Source organism: Lobosporangium transversale, assembly GCF_002105155.1.
Source record: "Lobosporangium transversale strain NRRL 3116 chromosome Unknown BCR41scaffold_69, whole genome shotgun sequence".
NCBI classification, from domain to species: domain Eukaryota; kingdom Fungi; phylum Mortierellomycota; class Mortierellomycetes; order Mortierellales; family Mortierellaceae; genus Lobosporangium; species Lobosporangium transversale.
The window spans coordinates 134,620-154,032 of NW_019029047.1; the positions used below are offsets into that span (position 1 = coordinate 134,620).

Here is a 19,413-nt window from a genome sequence, read left to right on the forward strand (position 1 = left end):
AGAGAAGAAAAGTTATTCAAAAGAGTGTTTGTCAGCGGTGAGTGTGAAAAAATATTTTTTTGCGTGCTCCAGTCATGTTTGCCTGTCTCTTACGTGCAAAAGATTCGAGATTCGAGATCCGAACTACTAAAATGAAATGCAAGGGAGATTGTCTGATGTGTGGAAGATGAAGGATGAAGGATGAAGGATAAAAGATAAAAGATGAGGAAGGACGAAGGATGATGGAATATTTGAAGCATGCATCTCATTGCCTTTGCGGCACTGTTGCCTTGGTGTTTTACTCATTATCCTCGTAGCCATGGTCCATATGTGTGTGTGACCTCTTTTTATTCCTTCTGACCGAGAAAAAACTAAAAATAAAATAAATAAAATCTAGCGTTCGCTCTGATCTACTCTCTATCTTCTTTTTTCTCGCTCAGGAACACATCCAGCGTATTGAAGTTCCAAATGAGCGAGTATGACACTTCTGATCCAATTATACACTCTCTCCAGAGCCAGCTGGCTACACTCACCAGCCGGCTTGAAGCTCTCTCGACTAGCTCTGAATCCAGTCGATCGAACCCCTACTTGGTTCCAAAAGAACCAGCTTACGAAATTACACCTGACGACTCCATTCTCGTCCACTACCCAGCAATGGACGGGAAAGATTTTTTCAAACATAAATCTGGAAACCGTGCAGACGATCTTGCATATGCAACAGAAATGGCTAAAGAGATGCAGTCTTTTGCCAAAAACACAACCCAAACCTATTCTGCACCCAAATCGGCACTCATTGACTGGCCCGACTCTTCCTCTCACCACAGTTCCATGGACAAAACAATCTCACGCTATCAATCACGATTGGCAAACCTTACAAGACCACTTGATCAATTTGCCACGTAAATGTTTTCCTACGAAGTTGACCCTGCGGTCGCACAAGCGTGTTTACAGCTCGCACAGACAATGCGTGAACATATTGCACACCTTGCACAGCAAATGTCAAGCGACAGGGAGGACCTTGTTTACCAAGCGCACAAAATTTCAGTCACCAAGGACACAGTTGATCCACCAATTGTCTCTACTTCAGACTTCATTGAAGCCAGCAAATTGGCAAAGAGTGTTCGTCAGGCTACTAACCCGACAAGACAACGGGCGTACAACAGGAGGACTCAAAACCGGAGTTTCTTTAGCGCAAATACTTACAGACCCACTTCTAATTCTAGCCAATCTCATCCATCGGGTCAAACTCAGACCGCCCACTATCAAAATGACAATGGTTCTTTTTTTGGGCGAGGCCAAAATCCAAGGAGAGGGGGACGAGGCCGAGGCCGAGGCTACCAAACCCCTCAATCCAACCAGACAAGTCAGGCACAGACTGCAGGCCAGCAGTAGGTGGCCGTTTACAGATTTACAGAGAAGCATGGGCTCTCATAACCGACAACGAATGGGTCAAGTCGGTCGTCTCCGAGGGATTCAAAATCCCTTTCCACAAACGGCCACCGATATCCAGTTCAACAGCGTACCAAGCTCGAGTAGCAGCGGAGGAAGAGAAGGCGATCGATCAAGAGGTAATCTGTCACGAACAGCAAGCAATGTCTAGCTCATGAATTGATGAATGACTTTTGTCTGATTCGAATCTGAAAAAGATCACGTGTGCTTGATTAATTTGTTCCGCTCATTTCCTTCACTCATTCCTCCATGCATAGTTTGCCTGTCAAGCCAAGTCGCGTCTCCTAGTTTTCTAGCTCCGTGAATAGCTCCAAGGATTCTAGAAGAGCTATAAAGCAATAACCAAGACTTATAGTGCCAAGGAACCTTGAAATAAGATTGCACCAGATATCTTCCTCGGATCCTGTGTATTAAGTTAACTCAACACTTGAAGTTCCGCATATGGTAAAAGTCCTTAGGAAATATTTGAGTAAGCTTTATTTAGAGTTCTTGAAGCGCGTCTCCGCTTCAGTCAAACAAGTATAAATATGATAGATTTGTAACATAGTAAACCTCAGTCTGCAATAAAACTATTCGTGAATCCATTCTAGTTCTCAGCTCATTATCATTCTTGTTATTCATTCACTTACCTTTCCTTGCAAACCCTTTGTCAGTCCTTGACATAATCGCACTCTTAGCCAAAAGAGCAATAGAGGTCGCTTCGGGCCCTGGTTTCAAGAGCCGCATATTCACTATCCCCAAGAAAACCGGGGACATTCGTCCAGTCTTAAATCTAAGACCGTTGAATGCCTACGTCTCAGAGCGGCACTTCAAAATGGAGACGATGACGACAGTATGCGCAATGTTACAGAAGAACGACTTTATGACAAGCATCGACCTATCAGACGCATTTCTTCACGTACTAATCCATCCAGATTATCGTCATTATCTAGAGTTCCAATGGAAGAACCGGAAATTTCAATTCCGTACACTTCCCTTCGGGCTCTCACTCTCTCCGCTAGTGTTCACCAAAGTTCTCAAGCCTTTCCTCAAATGGGCACGACGACGAGGAATTCGCATATCAGCGTACCTAGACGATTTGATAATCCTAGCCAAGAACAAAGAACAATCAATTCAGTTCACTCAACTAGTGCAAGACAAGTTGGCAGCGCTAGGATTCCTCATCAAGGAAGCCAAGTCTACGTTGATCCCGTCACAGAAAATAGACCATTTAGGCTTCACCATCAACTCCCGGGATATGACTGTCACAGTTCCGAAATCCAAAGTCAGGGACATACGGCGCGAGGCAGGAAAGCTACTACGAAAAGGCGCCACTTCTTTAAGGGAACTTTCTTCGTTCGTCGGGAAAGCAATGGCAACATCTATGGCAGTGTTCCCAGCGCGATTCATGACACGGAATCTGCTTCACCTCAAGAACACAGCACTAAAAGCCAAGGGAGCTTCTTGGTCGGACACGGTCACCCTCACGGAACCAGCCAAGGAGAACCTTCAATGGTGGAAGGAGCAATTGACGTCATGGAATGGTCTGTCATGGATTCAACAACAGACACAAATGGACATATACACGGATGCATCGGACACCGGATGGGGGATCGTGATCAACAATCAAACATGGAGTGGCAAATGGACTCCACAAGAGAAAGACCACCACATCAACTGGAAGGAACTACAGACAGTTCTTCGAGCTGTTCAACTACCAATAACACAGGGCAAAATGATCAACATCATATGCGACAACACGACAACGATTGCACACATCAACAGGTTCGGAGGGACGAGGTCTCCGGAACTAATGAGACTAGCGGACACGTTATGGCGTCACTGCCTAGCAACGGGGACTCGACTTCGGACGACATACATCCCATCTGCATTCAACCCAGCGGATGCACCGTCACGGCGAATGATATCGCAATTGGAATGGAGGATCAGTCGCCCATTCTTTCAACAACTGGAACACCAATGGGGGCCACATCAGGTGGACCTATTTGCGTCGGCACAGAACAAACAGCTACCGACATTTGTCTCATGGAAATTCCATCCAGATGCTCTGAAGATAGACGCCCTTCAACACAACTGGACAGAGATGGGCAACCTTTACATTTGCCCCCCATGGAATCTTCTATCAATCATCTTGGAGAGGATACAGACCCAGAAACTGACAGCAACAGTAATAACCCCATGGTGGCCGAGTGCAATATGGTTCCCAACCATCAAGGAGATGGCAGTAGCACCACCAATCCCGATCCCTCGGGAAGCAGTCCTACCAGCCGTCGGAAGCGCAAGCGATCTCCTCAGCAAGAATCCACTCTGGTCATTGACAGCATGGAGAATAAGAGGCGACGTAAAGATCTAGATGCAGGACTCTCACCATCCGCTATCACTCTACTAGATTCAGCAGGTGCCAACAGCAAAACACGTCGACAATATCTGCCAACTCAAGAGGCTTTCGCAGTATGGGCTCAACAAGAAGGCTTCGACCCTAGTACGCCAAATGCAATTGCTGTAGTTAACTATTTATGCCATGCGCGGATTATCTATTCTTGGAGTAGGAATACCACTCTTAACAAAAAATCAGCCATCTTAAAGCTTTACGACGACACATCCGTGATCACAGGCAATATCTACTTTCAGCGGTTCATGGCAGCAATGAAAAGTACTGGCGTATTTCAAATGGAGCACGTATCCGCACTCGACATTTCACCCATCCTTTCATACTTCCGCATGGAGGACAATGTGGATCTTGATATGCCTAAGCTCTCTCGCAAGCTCTGCTGGCTCTTAGGCGTTTGTGCGTTTCTCCGGCCAGATGATATCGGTTGCATCGATGTGTCAAAGTCAGAGACCAATGAAAAGGGTCTTCTCCTTACCATAGTCTTCCCTAAGGAGCGACGCGATGGGCAGCGCATCATAAAGTCGATCTTCGTAGGTAGACACCCTAACGACAAGAAAATTTGCCCAGTCGAGGCCTATACAGAATACACCAGACGGATAGCGGACACACCTCTCGAAATCGAGCACCACAAAGATCAGGATTATAAATTCAATCCTCTTATGCGCTTTGTGAAAGACAAGTCTAAAGTCCTTAGGGTCAGTACCATAGGCACTTTTATGAATGAAATCACACGTCGAATTCCAAATCTTCCGTCGAAACGGCCTCCTCCAAAGCCACGCGCTATAGGATCAACCTTGGCAGCCATCGCTGGCGTATCAACCCAAGATATCATGGTTCAAGGGAATTGGTCGTCTGACAAGGTTTTCAACAAACACTACCGTGTTTCCCGCAAAACCAATTCAAATTTGACGACGTCTGTTTTTGGTTCGCTCTGAAGTCACATATGGACCATGGCTCCGAGGATAATGATCTGGAAGTGCTACAAAGGACGCACTATCCTCATTATCAGAGTAGCCATGGGACATATGTCCCTCCCACACCTCCCTTTTCTTTTCACTCGTTACTAGATAGAGAGTAGATCAGAGCGAACGCTAGATTTTATTTATTTTATTTTTAGTTTTTTCTCGGTCAGAAGGAATAAAAAGAGGTCACACATATGTCCCATGGCTACTCTGATAATGAGGATAGTGCGTCCTTTGTAGCACTTCCAGATCATTCAACTAATTGTTGCACATTTGCTACATTTTCCCTCGTTTTCTTTTTTACAATGCGCGTCGACTCAAGGTCAATTGGTTTTTGTCATTTTTGCTCGGGTGATCATTTTTTAAATTGTGTTTAAAATTGTTGTTTTAGCACAAGAATGAAGTAAATGGAGTGAATGAGGATGAACCGCGAGATCATGCTTGTGCGTCAGGGCTGTGCAAGAATGTTTATGAAAGATTGAATAGTGTTCGCACAGTGATCACTTACCTGAAATATTTAGCTTTTGTTGTTGACAGCAAAGCAAGCTTGACTCATTGCGCCTGAGCTCAGTGTTGGTAAAAATGTGTATGTGGACATGAATGTGTGCGCTTGTGCCATGGTCCTCATTCACTGATGTCTTTTTTAAATGGATGTCTCCACTCTGTCAAACCATTTTACCGGTGCAACTCACGCTCCAGCTGCTTATTGACCCAGGCTGGTCCTCTGCTCTTGAAGATTGAATAACTATTCTCACCCACCAACCAATGGCCGTGTAAAGACATATGAATTGTAAAAGCAAAATATTTGATAGACACGATACACTCTCCTTCATCCATCTTAGCAAAAGGTTCGTAAATGTCAGCATGAAGGTTTGATCACGACCTCTTCGCAGCAAATATAAATCGTCTCTCTTTTTTTCATGAAGAAGAGTAGCAATGTTATCGGCATGCGAAACAATTCCAAGAATTCACTCAAAATGTTATAAAAAAAGGAAATTAGTAAGAGTCATTAATATGCAATGCTATTCACTAGATCGACAGGATATTGTTGGTTTTAGTTTTAGTCACGTGTAGAAGGTTCACCACAACTATTTAACGAGCAACAGCTCAGGAAAATCTGGCTCCTTGTTCCTTATTTTTACACAAGAGCCATTTGAGTACTGACTGTTCTCGTTCAGGTAAAGAACCCTCACAACGTTCGTCGTTAGTAGCCATAGATCATTAAAGGTTCCTTATTTTTACACAAGAGCCATTTGAGTACTGACTCTTCTCGTTCAGTCTTTGAGTAGTGTGTGTTCTTTTTATTGTGTTAGAATTATTTTATCTATCTGCAGCTGGAAGTGACCGGCTTCACAATCCACCAAAACGACCTAAATCTCCTACCGGGGTGGCAGCTACAATGTCTTCCAATTTATCGATTCTTCTTACCATGATCCCGAAGTGGCCGTCGGCGGAGGCTGAGGGTCTAACCGCCGCGACATGGATCAGCGATTTTGGAGGTGTTATCGAAGGAGAAACCCTGAGCAACAAGTTGATGTTCGTCGAGAGGCAGGCGACAGGCAAGATCCAACGCTGGATCAGGTGCTGGAGGATGACAAACAAGACGAATGGTGCCTGGAGCCAGTTCGTCAGCGATTTCATCATGGAGGCCTCTACCCCTAGAAGCCAGGATGTCACCTTGGACGAGTTGCATTCTATTAAGCAAGGAGAAGATGAGACGACAGCCAACTATGTACAACGAATGAAACTTACCATGGAACTCCTCGACCCAGAGTCTGGTTGCGACGCACAGCCGTACAAGATCCCAACAGCCACCGAGCGTCTACTGGCGTACAGATTTTGCAAGGGTTTGAGGCAAGACCATCCCTTCAAGGTCAAGAACAAAGAAGCGCCTGCGACCTTGAAGGAAACCTTCGAATCAGTGACACAATTGGTTGAAGGAAATCGTTGGGGCATTGACACCACTGAGAGCCGTGTCATAGCTCGCAGCAACGCTGAGCATGCTGCACCAATCGAGACGAATGTTCTGCTAGGATCGACCCTAGTGCCGAGGACACACTACTCTGGCTTCCTGGCGGACTTCAAAGACGACAAGGAGAAAGTTAATCAATTAAGCGTGGACGAATTAACAGACATGTTTGGAGCCTGGACCCTTGCTGCCGAGGAGCGAACTCCGGAGGCGCGAATTGCTCAGACTATCTCAAGAATGAGCCCGGCTGTAGCGAGGCGAGTGTTTGGTTCCTCTGAATTGGCCAAGCATATTAGAGTGGAGGCTAGACCTAATGCCGTGCTCCAACCCGCCGAAGTTCGAAGTCAGCAGGCTACCCCTATGGCCCGTAGAACCTGCCATAAATGTAATCAAGAGGGGCATCTCTTGTCGTTCTGTCCATTGGTGGAATGCTTCCGATGTGGCGAGCGAGGCCATACTTCGAAGGTTTGCACTAAGGGACAAGGAAGCCCCGCCACAGGCGCCAATAGCGTCCCATTGGCCACTCAAACTAACTCCTCGCTAAGGGTGCAAAGCTTAGAAATCTCCGCCACCAATGTCGCCCAATCATTTATCACGACTAAGCCACAGCGATTAAATTCGACAGGTGCCCAGCGACGTCGCAGTGAGAGGACAGGCACTCCTGCAGGTCCATCGTCTCAACGAAGAGAGGTGTTGCATATTTCACAGTACACGTGTTACATAAAAATTAGTTGTTGCACACAAGATCTGTTTTACACACAAAATAACACACAAACGACTGTGTATCATAAAAACAAGCCCCATGTATGAGTAGTAACAGACAGAAGGCGCAGTGCGAGCATAGAAGGAGCGTAGTAATGATACACGTTTGCACCATGGTGACCGTAGACGAACTTGTAGTTACATTTAGATACGATTTTCAATAAATACCCCATGGATGTGCAAACGTGTTATACAATACTGAACTCAAACCTTTGAGGAGGGCTCAACTATCACGCGCACCCCAGGCGCCAAGACGCCAAGCCCAAGTGCCAAGACACCAAGCCCCAACCCTATCAATTATCAGTATAAATAGTCCACTACGTTATAGCCAAATAAAGTATCCTCTGACCTTCGATTCCACCTAAGATCACCTTTGATTGTTACTATTTACAGGTATCTACTCAAGTGTGTGGGAGATAATTTGAAAAAAATTCAGCAAAGGTACGTAAAATAAGTGATGGTTATATAGTTGTCCAAATGACATTAAATACTTTTGTCAATTAAAAACCATGATGAATGAGACTAGAGATATTTTAAACTGGACCAGTACACTTAACATTGGCATACTTGTTTATTCTGATAAAAATAAAAGTGCAAGCAAACATCGCTATTATTCTTATCAAGATGGAAACATGGGCGCGGAACATGTGGACAATTTTGGAAGCCACTGTATGAAATAAAGCACATTACATTACTTTCGCACGCAGACGGCACGCAGACGTGATAATGCAGACTGTCCAGGAACACCAAATTAATGCAGAGATTACCAGGGACGGAAACCACCGAAATGATAAAGACTTACGAATGTCGATTGGATAATAGCGTCAATGAAAGATTGGCACAGATGTGAGGCCTTCACGTTCTAACGGTAGCGAGAGAGAGAGAGAGAGAGAGAGAGAGATTGCTAAAAATAATGGGAACGCAATGAAAGGAAAATACAAATGGGAGGAAATTAGGTGTGTACTGAGTGAGGAAAACTAGAACAGAGGAAGCGAAGGAAAAATCAGTGAGCAGGGAAAATGGGTGCGTATGAGGAAAGGAAAATGGGTGCGTATAAGGAAAGGAAATCGGTGTGCGAAAGTAAATTGAAATGATTGATTCACAGAATGAGAAAAAGCTGTGCAAAGAGAGCGAGAGAGAGAAATAGGTGCACAGAGAATGAAATAAAAAATGGGCAGGGAATGTGTGCTGAGAGATAAAAGTGAAAAAAATTGGTGAGGAAAATAAAAAAATAATGGATAAAATAAGCGAGGAAAGAGAGAGTAAGAGGTGTCTAGAGAGAGAGAAAGAGGTGCACATGGAGGAGCAAAAATTAAAGATGTAAAGAAAGAGATAATTAAATGTTTAACGTGTAGCTAAGGTGCGAAAACAAAGATTCTGAAGCAATAGAGAGAAAATGTATATAATTGTATGATGGATGATGGGAATAAAAACGCGTGTACGTAATTTTATTTTTAGTGAGCACATCCTATTGCCACTCTTTTTTTTTTCTCACACATCCATCTTTCTTTCTTTCATCCCTCTTCCTCTAAGCATTTCTCTTTCAATCTTCACATTAACGCCAACATTCTTGCTCAGTTCACTTTAATCAAATTCGCTCTTGCTGATTTACTGTCAATTACTTTTTTTTTTTTTTTTTTTTTTTTTTTCAGTACGCAATTAAACCAAGATGACTCAAAAAATTAAGCTCTTTTGTATTCTCGACGGCGACTCTTTCGCATTTGAAGTCCAATTGGATGCTGATGACTCAATTGCTGCTCTCAAAGATGCAATCAAGAAGAAGAACGAACCTCAATTCGACGACATTGCAGCTGGCAAATTGAATCTCTTCCACGTCTCTGTTCCTGATGAGGGCGCTACAATCAATCTCGCCAATATTGAATCAAAGGAGCTACTCACCAGAGCAACAAGCGAGATCTCTGAGGTCTTTGGTTCTGCTCCAGCGAAGAAAACCATACACGTCATCGTCCAGCGGCCATTGCAAGGTAAGGGATTGGCTATTTGTTCTCAAACTTTTGTGTATGACATCATAGTCTGCAATTGCGTCTTTTTGATTGCTGCTTCCATTTTGAGCTTATTTTCTCCACTAACTTATTTTCCCTCCATTCCGTTTCTAGTCACAAGTAATGAAACGCGTCATGCTGATTGCTGATTTATCTCTAGTATGATGACTGCTAACCAATATTTTTCTCCCCCGGCATCTTGCTTCACAGACCGTGTATCAGAGGCCGAATTCGTGCAGCATGTTCTAAGCAATATCACTGGCACAGATCAAACGCTTCGATCCAAGACCAAGACCAGCACACGTCGTGTTTACTCGATAACTCCCGCGTCTGTGCGAGATTGGAATGACTTTTTACCTTTGGTACGCCGTATGCCTCTGGCAACCGAGCCTCAGTACACACGTCCTAGTTTTTCGTTAGTCAGGACCTTCACAACCGAGTCGGATTTACAAGGGATCTTTCGCTATGACGTTGGATCGGTCCGAGGCCTGCCGCCATTTACAGACACGCGCGGCTCTTTTAGATTGACGTACGGCACTCCAGACCTGGTTTGCTCGCGCGAGGATAACCGGTTGGCACTGTTTCCAATTGAAATGAAAAGACCTGTTAAGCTGCATCTGAATGACGACACCAGCTACTCCGTTGCCTACCTAGCACAAGGATCATCGTCACAGGGCCCAGTCGGTCCGCTAAAGCAGATTTTCGGCTACATTAGACTTAATGGATTTCGCTATGGAGTTCTGTCAACCTATACTCAAACATGGTTTATCAAACGAGACTCGGCACATGGCGACGGCATCCTAATCTCGCCCACAATCCACTTTGACAGGACAAACCCGACTCTACTGCAGTGTTACCTGTGGCTGATTCGGACGGTGGATAGTGATACTGAATGGCAGCCAGACATACCCGATGAGACCTCAGTTGAATACATGCTCTCGAAGGAGCAACCTGAGGATAAGGCTACAAAACGTGACAGTGACTTTGTTCCAGAACGTGGTGGTGGTGGAAAATGGAAGCAAGGATTCAGAGCCTATTTGACGCGAAGCAAGTAAGAGGCTAATACTCAAATGTGTTTTGATCGAGATTCTCTCACCATAGGTGGCTGATCATCCAGTTTTTGATTGCAATCTAGGACCAAGAAGCAGGCAACAGGATCTATGCAATTGGAGAGACGCACTGTTCCAGCTTTCAAGGATATGAGACTTATTACATTTGGCGAGGGTGCGCGTACGTTCCGAGCTACATGGATGGGCGAGGATGTAGTGGTGAAAAAAGCCGACATCTGGAAGCAGTCCCCAATTGTCGATGAGCTGGAGCACGAGGCCACGATTTACGAGGAGCTTCAGATGCTACAAGGTCACTTCGTTCCCGAACTGAAGCTAGCTGGGATCATGGACGGAATGGAGATGGTTTTAGTAACAGAGTTCACTGGGAGCGACCTCTGCAATAAGCATTTGGATGCATCTGATCGAGACAAGATCCGCGGAGCACTCTCAGCGATCCACGATTTGGGTGTCCTGCACGGTGATATTCGACCAGATAACATTACAGCAAGACTTGATGGGCAGGATTCGCGGTTCTTTTTTATAGACTTTGGCTGTTCAAAATTTGCAAAACACAATTCAGCCCTGGATCGCGAGATGGGAGAATTGGAGGCGCTACTTGAGCTGATGCCATGGCCCGAAGGTAAGGACGGTTAATACGGTAATGGTAATGGTCATCGTGCTTTTGCTTCTCAAAGTGTGTCAGGTTAACGCCTTAAAGTGTACAGATTATCGTGTAGGTAATGGAGGAGTTATGACAATCGGAGTGAATGGAACTAGCAAGTGCGAATAGCCGAGCTCAAATACAGCATGTTGCAGGCCAGGAAAGAATGACAGAATCCTTTTCTCATTCACCAAGGGTACCCATTGTCTTGCGTAGCTTAAAGCAATACCTAGCTGCAAATCGTTGTACAATAGCTGTTTGCTCGAACCTTTCAGTTCTTCAATTTCACCCAACGATAACCCGATGGATGGAGAGAGACATTTAACTTCGTTCGCATACTCGTAAGAAATAAAGCTACATAGCTCACGTAACGAATAATGTATATCATGGATCCCTGCTATATTAATGTGGTATCCAAAGAAGAAGTGGAGTCGAATGAGGATCCATCATCGTAAACACAGGGTTGTTATTGTTACCTGCTAATAGGGTAGGGAAACCAGCTCCATGGCAGGTTTCTCAACAATGTGCAACAACATACAAGATGCTTCAAGTGAGAGCAAAACAGCAACAAAGAAGAAGGGAGCCAAAGCCCACCACTCCGTAGTTTGCATACTCCAATAAAGTCCATGTATTGCTTTTGCTTGCGTTGTTGCGGCGGACCAGGGATATTTATATTAAGGGAAAGTACTCTTTTTATTCGCACATCTACAAGAATCCAAGATGAAAATGTCGAAGGGAGAAATTTGTTTGAGTTGACACGAAAGAGCACTTCAGTGATTTGAAACTATGAGGGGAAGCAGTGCTTGCATCTTGGCAGCCGACTGGGGTTTCGACTATATATTCTTTAAATCTGTCGCTCGTGCGTCGTTAAATCGAGCGGATGGAGCTTGCTGCAAGGCAAACATATCCACCCCTTAAGGACACCACACGAGTGAAAGAAAAAAAAAAGAAAGATGATGTTCATACGAACAAATCTTCAACAAATGGCTTAATCTCAGCGGATCGTAGCAACAAGGCTACTCTACAGCTTACAGTACACCGTTGCTTAAAAGTCGTCTGCAATGGATTTATCTCTTCCAATATTTGAAATTAACATTAGCAGGAACCTCATGAAGCCTTTCCGCTCCACAAGATAACCCCACGTAGCATGATTCAGGAGCCGAAGCTCTATTCGTATTCAACTAAAAATCGGAAAAGGCGGTAATCGTCGCGTTCTAGCACGGATTCTGACTTAGAGGCGTTCAGCCATAATCCAACGGATGATAGCTTCGGGCCATTGCCTGTTCAGGCAGGCCCAAATACCAATTATCCGAATGAACGGTTCCTCTCGTACTAAGTTCAATTACTATTGCAACAACATTTCATCAGTAGGGTAAAACTAACCTGTCTCACGACGGTCTAAACCCAGCTCACGTTCCCTATTAGTGGGTGAACAATCCAACGCTTACTGAATTCTGCTTCAGTATGATAGGAAGAGCCGACATCGAAGGATCAAAAAGCAACGTCGCTATGAACGCTTGGCTGCCACAAGCCAGTTATTATTAAGCCTTTGGGAAATTTTCTCCTCCCTTTTCCCCAATAAGGTTTTAATAAACGGCCAAAACTTAAACATGCCAATATTAGCTGGCCAAGTCGAATAACATGACGACTTAAGCTTATTATCCGAGAGCCAGGACCATATATGTCCCACCCTATACCCACCCTTTTGTCTTTAGTTTTACTATTTTTTCCTGGCTCACTATCAAGAAGATGCAGATCCAACTTGGTAGCAGAGCAGATTTATATAGTTTATTTCTTTTATTTAAGGGTAGTTTTCTGAAAAGTTCGCTAAATTAGGCAATAAAAGAAGATAACACATATATGGACATGGCACCGTAGAAAATGGACATGGCACCGTAGACAATGGTCTACTGAATGGTCTACGAAGGACGACCTATTCACATTGTCATAGGTACCATGGACGTATGTCCCACCCACATCACCCTTTTGGCTCGAGAAGTAGATGTAGATCAGAGTTGCAGGGCAGAGGGATCTTTTTATTTAGTTTATTTTTCTTTATTTCTCGTCGGATTTTCAATGAAGAAAGGTGACACATACGGACATGGTACCGTAGACAATGTAATATGGCGAGCCTAATTCGTTGGAGATAAAAAAATGAGCCCAAATTAAAATCTTTTTTTTTTTTTTTTTTTTTTTTTTTTTCATTTCATGAAATATAAAAGACGAGATAAGCAACAGCAAAAATATCTTTCCCTCTATCCCTTTTATCCAAATATAAGGTGAGTCTTGACATCAGTATTAACTTAAGTATAAAGTAAAGGTGCTAAAAAACGACCATGTAACAATCCTCTATCGTTCTCCTTTATTCTTAGGACCAAGACGAGCGCTAACAATCTGTTTATAACAGTTTTAAGAGAAGCAATCATGCAGAAAAGCTGACAAAAAAAAAGATTTTTTGACCACTGCTCAGTGTCCCTCTGAAAAAAGATCCATGCAGGGTCGAAAATAAGGTTAATCGTTACGCCAAATTTAGACAAAAAGAACCATGTGAGCACAAGGTCTTTCATAATAAGTACACTTCTTCCAAATTAAGCAGGTGATCCGGCTGCATGACAAAAAAAAGACTAAAGCGTTTAAAAGGCCATATCGAAAGTCATGCAACATGAGCATAGGAAAGATAAAGTAGTGAAAGTCTATTTTATTAATACAGTCGTCCCTTGGTACACAACAGACTCCTATAGTTCCATCTTGAAGTCCTAAGGGTCTGGAACATGTTTGAGAATTTAAAAAAAAAATAATAGGACGAAGATTAAATAAAAAAACAAAAAGATACCTTCTCTTTATCTCTTTAGGATGAAAAATAGTTATTCATGTTATCTGGTGCAGCATTTTTGCAAGCTGTACGAATGTTGCTCATATTCAAGATTACCAAAGTACAAATAAACTTTCTCAAGGCTAGAATGGAGCACTTCAGGCTCTTTTTACTTTTAGGAGCCTATTTAGAAGCATTTTGTGCCATAAAAATAAAGGCAGAATAAAAATAAATATAAAAGTATAAAAATATAAAAACACAAAAATATAAAAATATAAAACATAAAATATATATAAAATATATAATATAAAATACTCTGACTTAAAATAGAACGATAAAAAAGAAATAAACATCGATTTTACTCAATGGATTTATGACATGAACGTCTTGCCATGATTCTTTTAGAACGTCAAAGTTCTTTTGTATTTACGACAGAATTGTCGTTTTCATTGTCATGCTCGAGTGGTCTTTTTCTATTTATTTCTGGTGACACCAAAAGCTTGGCCAAAGATTCAAAATTGTCAAACCTCTTTTGAAGGTCCTTAAGCTTCTTCCTAAGGTCTTGCATAGATGAAAGAAGTCTTTCAATTGGTTCTAGTACAATATGTAAAAGAATCAGTCAATAACGATAATATTGTTTAAAAAAAAAAAATAAAAAAATAAAAATAAAAAAAAAAAAGTGATGAAAAAAATGGATACAAACCTTCATTTTTTTTACTGAAGTCATTTACATTTGGGCCTAAAACAAAGAAAATAAAAATATAAAAAAAATTAATTCAATTGACCATGGTCTGAAGCGGTTAGAATGGGGATGGGTGAACTTACTCCTTTTAATTTGAATGATTATGTATGAAGCCAGATGCAGGTCTCTTTTCGAAGATGTTGGAGAGCTTGTCGCAAGGATTCAATTTAGACTTTGATACAATGTCGGTGAGCCGAACAGGCAAATCATCTTCACCGCAAGACATGTTAACTTTCCAAAGATCCATCTTGCTGTCGTCGATGGTGTCAAGGTCATCAGCCCATGCGATAGACCTTGACTTTATTTTCGCAGTTGTCCTTATTAGGCTTTTGAGTTGGGAAACGCTGGTGCGGGAGGGCGCCCAAACGTCAATAACGGCAGAAAGTGGTTCACCATCAAGTACGCAAAAAAGAGTGAACACCTTATTCTTGGGATGTGCATTTTTTTGGGAAGAATTGGTTTTGACGTACTTCAAGGAATCCATGGAAGAATGAGGAATGAAAGAATGAGAACTGAAAGTGTAATTTGATGACTTTTTATTTAAAAAAAAAAGTATACCATTGATGATCTGTATTTTATTCTGAGCACATGCACAATCTACTCCATTCTCCTTTCCTCTTCTCCATTTGTTTACCTTTATTTGCCGATGATTGTTATCTTTACCAGTTGCATGTGCGTCATTTTGATATTTTAGTGAAAGAGCCCTGAGATTTTTTTCGCTGCCGACTCTTCTTTTCATTCTTTCTTTTTGCCTTTCCTTCCTTCTCTCCCTCGACAAAATGGAATCCAAAATGCCTAAATGTTCTTTCGACTATTGCAGTAAGGGCTATCTGAGCCCAGATCGAACTTTGTCGCATAACGAGAAGGAACATGTCAGAAAATACCACAAAGAAACGTCTTGTGTTTTCGGGTTCATGAAAAAAACATTCTGCTTCGACCGCCAAGAAAGCCATGACAATAGATATGTTTGTTATTGTGGGAAAACTTTTACTGTTTCCGATAGTCTTAAAGCTCATGCTACCGGGTTCATACGGACAAAAACCGAACAACCGGCCTGTACTGAAATCGTCAAGCAGTGCAATGACACTCAATCCGAAATTGATTTGGACAAGATGCGTGCAGATATCGACAAGGCCATTGAGGAAGCTAAAAAAAGCTATTGAATCCTTACAGTCAATTCGTGCACAACTTAATAAAGATCGCAGTCACAGTTTGACATAAAAACAAATTTAAACGTCGCACTTTCATTCCTTGTACTTTCATTAATTTCTCAACCTTCATTCATTTTCATTCTCTACTTTCATTCCTTTCTCTACCTTCCTTCATTTCTCTACTTTCATTTGCTATTTACCTCTCCCGATTCCCTCTCGCATTTCACCATCATTCGATCATGACAAAACTATTTTGCATCCTTGATGGTAATTCAACCCCCTTCTCAGTTGTTGTTTCGCCGGACGACACAGTTGATGATCTCAAAAAAGCAATCAAGAAGGAAAAAGAAAACGACTTCCGAGAGATTGATGCCGACAAATTGAATCTCTTCCACGTCTCTGTTCCTGATGAGGGCGCTACAATCAATCTCGCCAATATTGAATCAAAGGAGCTACTCACCAGAGCAACAAGCAAGATCTCAAAGATATTCGGCATATCGCCTCTGCCTGAGGAGACTATCAACGTCATTATTCAGCGGCCATCACAAGGTAGCTCTTGATGGGCTGGCTACTGATATTTTCAGCCAGATGGAGCTTAAACTCCTGTGCATGACGTCATTGATCAACATTACTGTTCATGCTAACATGTTTATTTATTTTATTGCTGTTGCAATTGTTAGGATCCTTTGCAGGTACGAGTTCTCAAGTCAACAGTAAATGAGTCTATTTCTCAAGTAGACTTTCAGCATCGCAGATGCTCTGTATTCATTCCTTGGGTCTTTTGATTGAGTTTGCACACCCGGAGCCTATTCCTAATGCCCTTTCTTTTCTTTTTTTTTGTGGTTGTGGATTGAGTCAATTTCTCGTTTAATCTTTTGCTACATGCTGCAGCTTATTCTAACGCCTTTTCTTGAAACATTATGGATACTTAGGTCCAAGAGCTTTAGAACTAAATGATGAGGATGGTAAGAGATTTGTCGGGTTATATTACGGGTTATATAGCACATTAGTTTTTACGGCATATTAACATTGTCCGTCACATGTCATATCTAGAGAGACTCTGGCTTGAGAGAATCAAGAAGGAATTCTTCCAGGGAAAGGTCAAGCAATTCCTAGAATCATACGCCAATGGTGACCTTAAACTTCCACTGACTGGGGGAGTTGTGTCAGGTCTTCCGAAAGTCCCTAGGAGAGGAACGCCAAGCGAGAAAAAAGAATGGCCAAGTCTTCTTCTCCTTAGCCCATCGACATCTCTCAATAACACTATATACCATCCATGTGAAGAGGCAATCAAAAAAATTTATGAAGATGATCCTCGTCAACTATCATTGTTTGGAGTTAGTGGTTGCGGGAAGACCAGGACTGTCATCGAGATTCTTTCCCAGAAATGGGGCATCTATTTGAACGCCAGCAGCACCGATAGAGGATCCAATGACTTGACATCGCTTGCTAAGTTTATGCAAGAGGCAAATTTGGAACGGTTATATAATAATCAAGATAAGGCAGAAAATGGCCTTAACACACAAGCAATCACGCACTGCCTACTCCTGTCAAGACTACTGATCTTCCAACACTGTCTGGGATTGAACAAAAACCTAACTTGTGAAAGCTTGATGCTCTTGCAGGTTTGCCCCTCAGCTTTCAGCAAGGAGGTACCCGATATTTTTGACAAGCTTTTCAATACTATAGCCGCAAGCTTCCACAGGGGAGGTGTTGGAAGAGGGAACGTATGCCGTGTCGTTCAAAAAGCTTTTGAACAAGTTCAAAGTCAACTGAATCCATCGACCAAAATTCTGATTGTAGTTGATGAGGCTCAGAATTTCAGCCGAGTATTTGAGAAACGATTCCAATCGAACCTACCCGATAGCAGACCGAGGCCATTACTATCGCCTGTAGTCCATGGCCTTGAAACAGTAACCACGGATTCGCAACATGTTTGTATCATTCCGTGTGGGACTGGCCTTAGTCTTAATGACCTTCAATGGTTGGAGGATTCTGGCGCAGAAGCCAAAGGTACCAAGGAACCGGATGGAGGTCAATCCTATCGTATCACCAATTTTTCTGGATGGAGTAGTATAGCACAAATCACCGAATACTTAGAGCGTCTTAAAGATCAAGTGACTACAGGTCGTGAAAAAATCGATGAAATGATACCGCCAGCTGCAGTCGATACGATGTACCGACTCCTCCGAGGCCGATTCCGACCCATTATCAGCGTGATCGAGGGAACTATATGGAAGCACAATGCGATCGAGGAGACTAAAAGGGAGCAAAATGAGCCAGGATCTCAAGAAGAGCCAATCTGGATGAAGGAGATAAAGGACGTGCAACAAAGGCTAACAACTTGCCCTGATGATTTGAACCAGAGGAAAAGGGGGAACTTATGCTCTGACTTTCATCACGCTATGAAGGCGCTTAATGTGGAGAAATCTGAGATGCTCTATCTCGTCAAAGTAGCACTTGTTCGCATGGTGTTATTTGGAGTACAAACTGTTATCGCTAAGGAACTTCCCCAACTTGTAGAATCGGCGCTTGGTAGGATGGAGTTTATCAAGTCAAAATCGCCAGAATATCGTACAGTGATCGACGAACCATTTGTGTTTCTTGCAGTCCACAATTACTTTCAAAAATCAGACCCTGGATTTCACAACATGATAGTTACCTTTTGGACATTCACTAAAGACCCCAAAATACATGGAAAATTTTGGGAGTGTCAAGTTCCTTTGAGCTTGATCAACATCTTCCACAACAAGACGCTTGCGAAAAAGATGTTTCCAAAAAATGCACCTCTGGATCTGGTTGATCACGAAGCCACCATAGTTGGATGGAAAAAATCCCGCATTGGAGCTGATTGCAGTGACTTGACTATGGAGCAATTCTTGGAGGCCCATTTCGACCATGATTCGAGGATTGATAAAAGAGAGATTCCTCCATTTTATTTCCCCACGGACGAAATCACTGGTCCAGACATTGTGTTTATTCTCAAGATCAACAAAAAGATGTACCCCGTATTTGTCCAGCTCAAATTCGTGAAGAAGCTTGATGGTATGAAAGCAGCACACGCCTTAGAGACAATTAGCCGCGACGCGATCAATGTACACCATTTGCCCAACTTTGACCGCTTTTGCCCTCCGAATGAAAGGTATCTTAGCTTGTTGTTAATGTATCCTGGAAAATTGTCAGATAAAAATAAGACCATGCATCCCCCAGATTCAAGGCAGGCTCTAATGGTGATAGATGAGGGCAACATTGCCGAATACTTTCATGAGAACGAGATTGAGCTATTGGATTCCATCAAGAGAAGTGGAGAGGCAATTGAGCATGGAAGAGAAAAGAAGATCAAATCCAACGAGCAAGAATCGTCCTTAACACTGCAAGATGGCGACTAATTGTTTTCAGAAAATAAAAAAAGCTTATTCATTCACATAAACGTTTGTAACAACCCAGTTTATTTTGTTGAACTCTCTTGGTGCGGAGATCGC

General features: G+C 42.7%; 3 protein-coding genes across 3 annotated transcripts; 2 read left to right on the plus strand and 1 right to left on the minus strand.

Annotated features, from left to right (window-relative positions):
- Positions 1-9,182: 9,182 nt before the first annotated feature.
- BCR41DRAFT_426538 (hypothetical protein) lies at positions 9,183-12,562 on the plus strand (the record flags this gene model as incomplete). The annotated part of the gene is made up of 4 exons (XM_022030742.1): positions 9,183-9,498; positions 9,721-10,567; positions 10,652-11,205; positions 12,462-12,562. 4 exons carry the CDS (start codon positions 9,183-9,185, stop codon positions 12,560-12,562), a joined length of 1,818 nt encoding a protein of 605 aa, XP_021875810.1.
- A 1,512-nt stretch (positions 12,563-14,074) lies between these two features.
- BCR41DRAFT_415313 (hypothetical protein) lies at positions 14,075-15,264 on the minus strand (the record flags this gene model as incomplete). Its single annotated transcript, XM_022029511.1, has 5 exons — positions 14,075-14,221; positions 14,469-14,632; positions 14,742-14,777; positions 14,864-14,865; positions 14,954-15,264. The coding sequence occupies 5 exons, from the start codon at positions 15,262-15,264 to the stop codon at positions 14,075-14,077; spliced, it is 660 nt and encodes a 219-aa protein (XP_021875811.1).
- Positions 15,265-16,044: 780 nt separating this feature from the next.
- On the plus strand, positions 16,045-19,356 carry BCR41DRAFT_390512 (hypothetical protein). Its single transcript, XM_022028233.1, has 4 exons — positions 16,045-16,480; positions 16,612-16,623; positions 16,864-16,896; positions 16,985-19,356. The coding sequence occupies exons 1-4, from the start codon at positions 16,171-16,173 to the stop codon at positions 19,318-19,320; spliced, it is 2,691 nt and encodes an 896-aa protein (XP_021875812.1). The 5' UTR covers positions 16,045-16,170; the 3' UTR covers positions 19,321-19,356.
- The last annotated feature ends 57 nt before the right edge of the window (positions 19,357-19,413 follow it).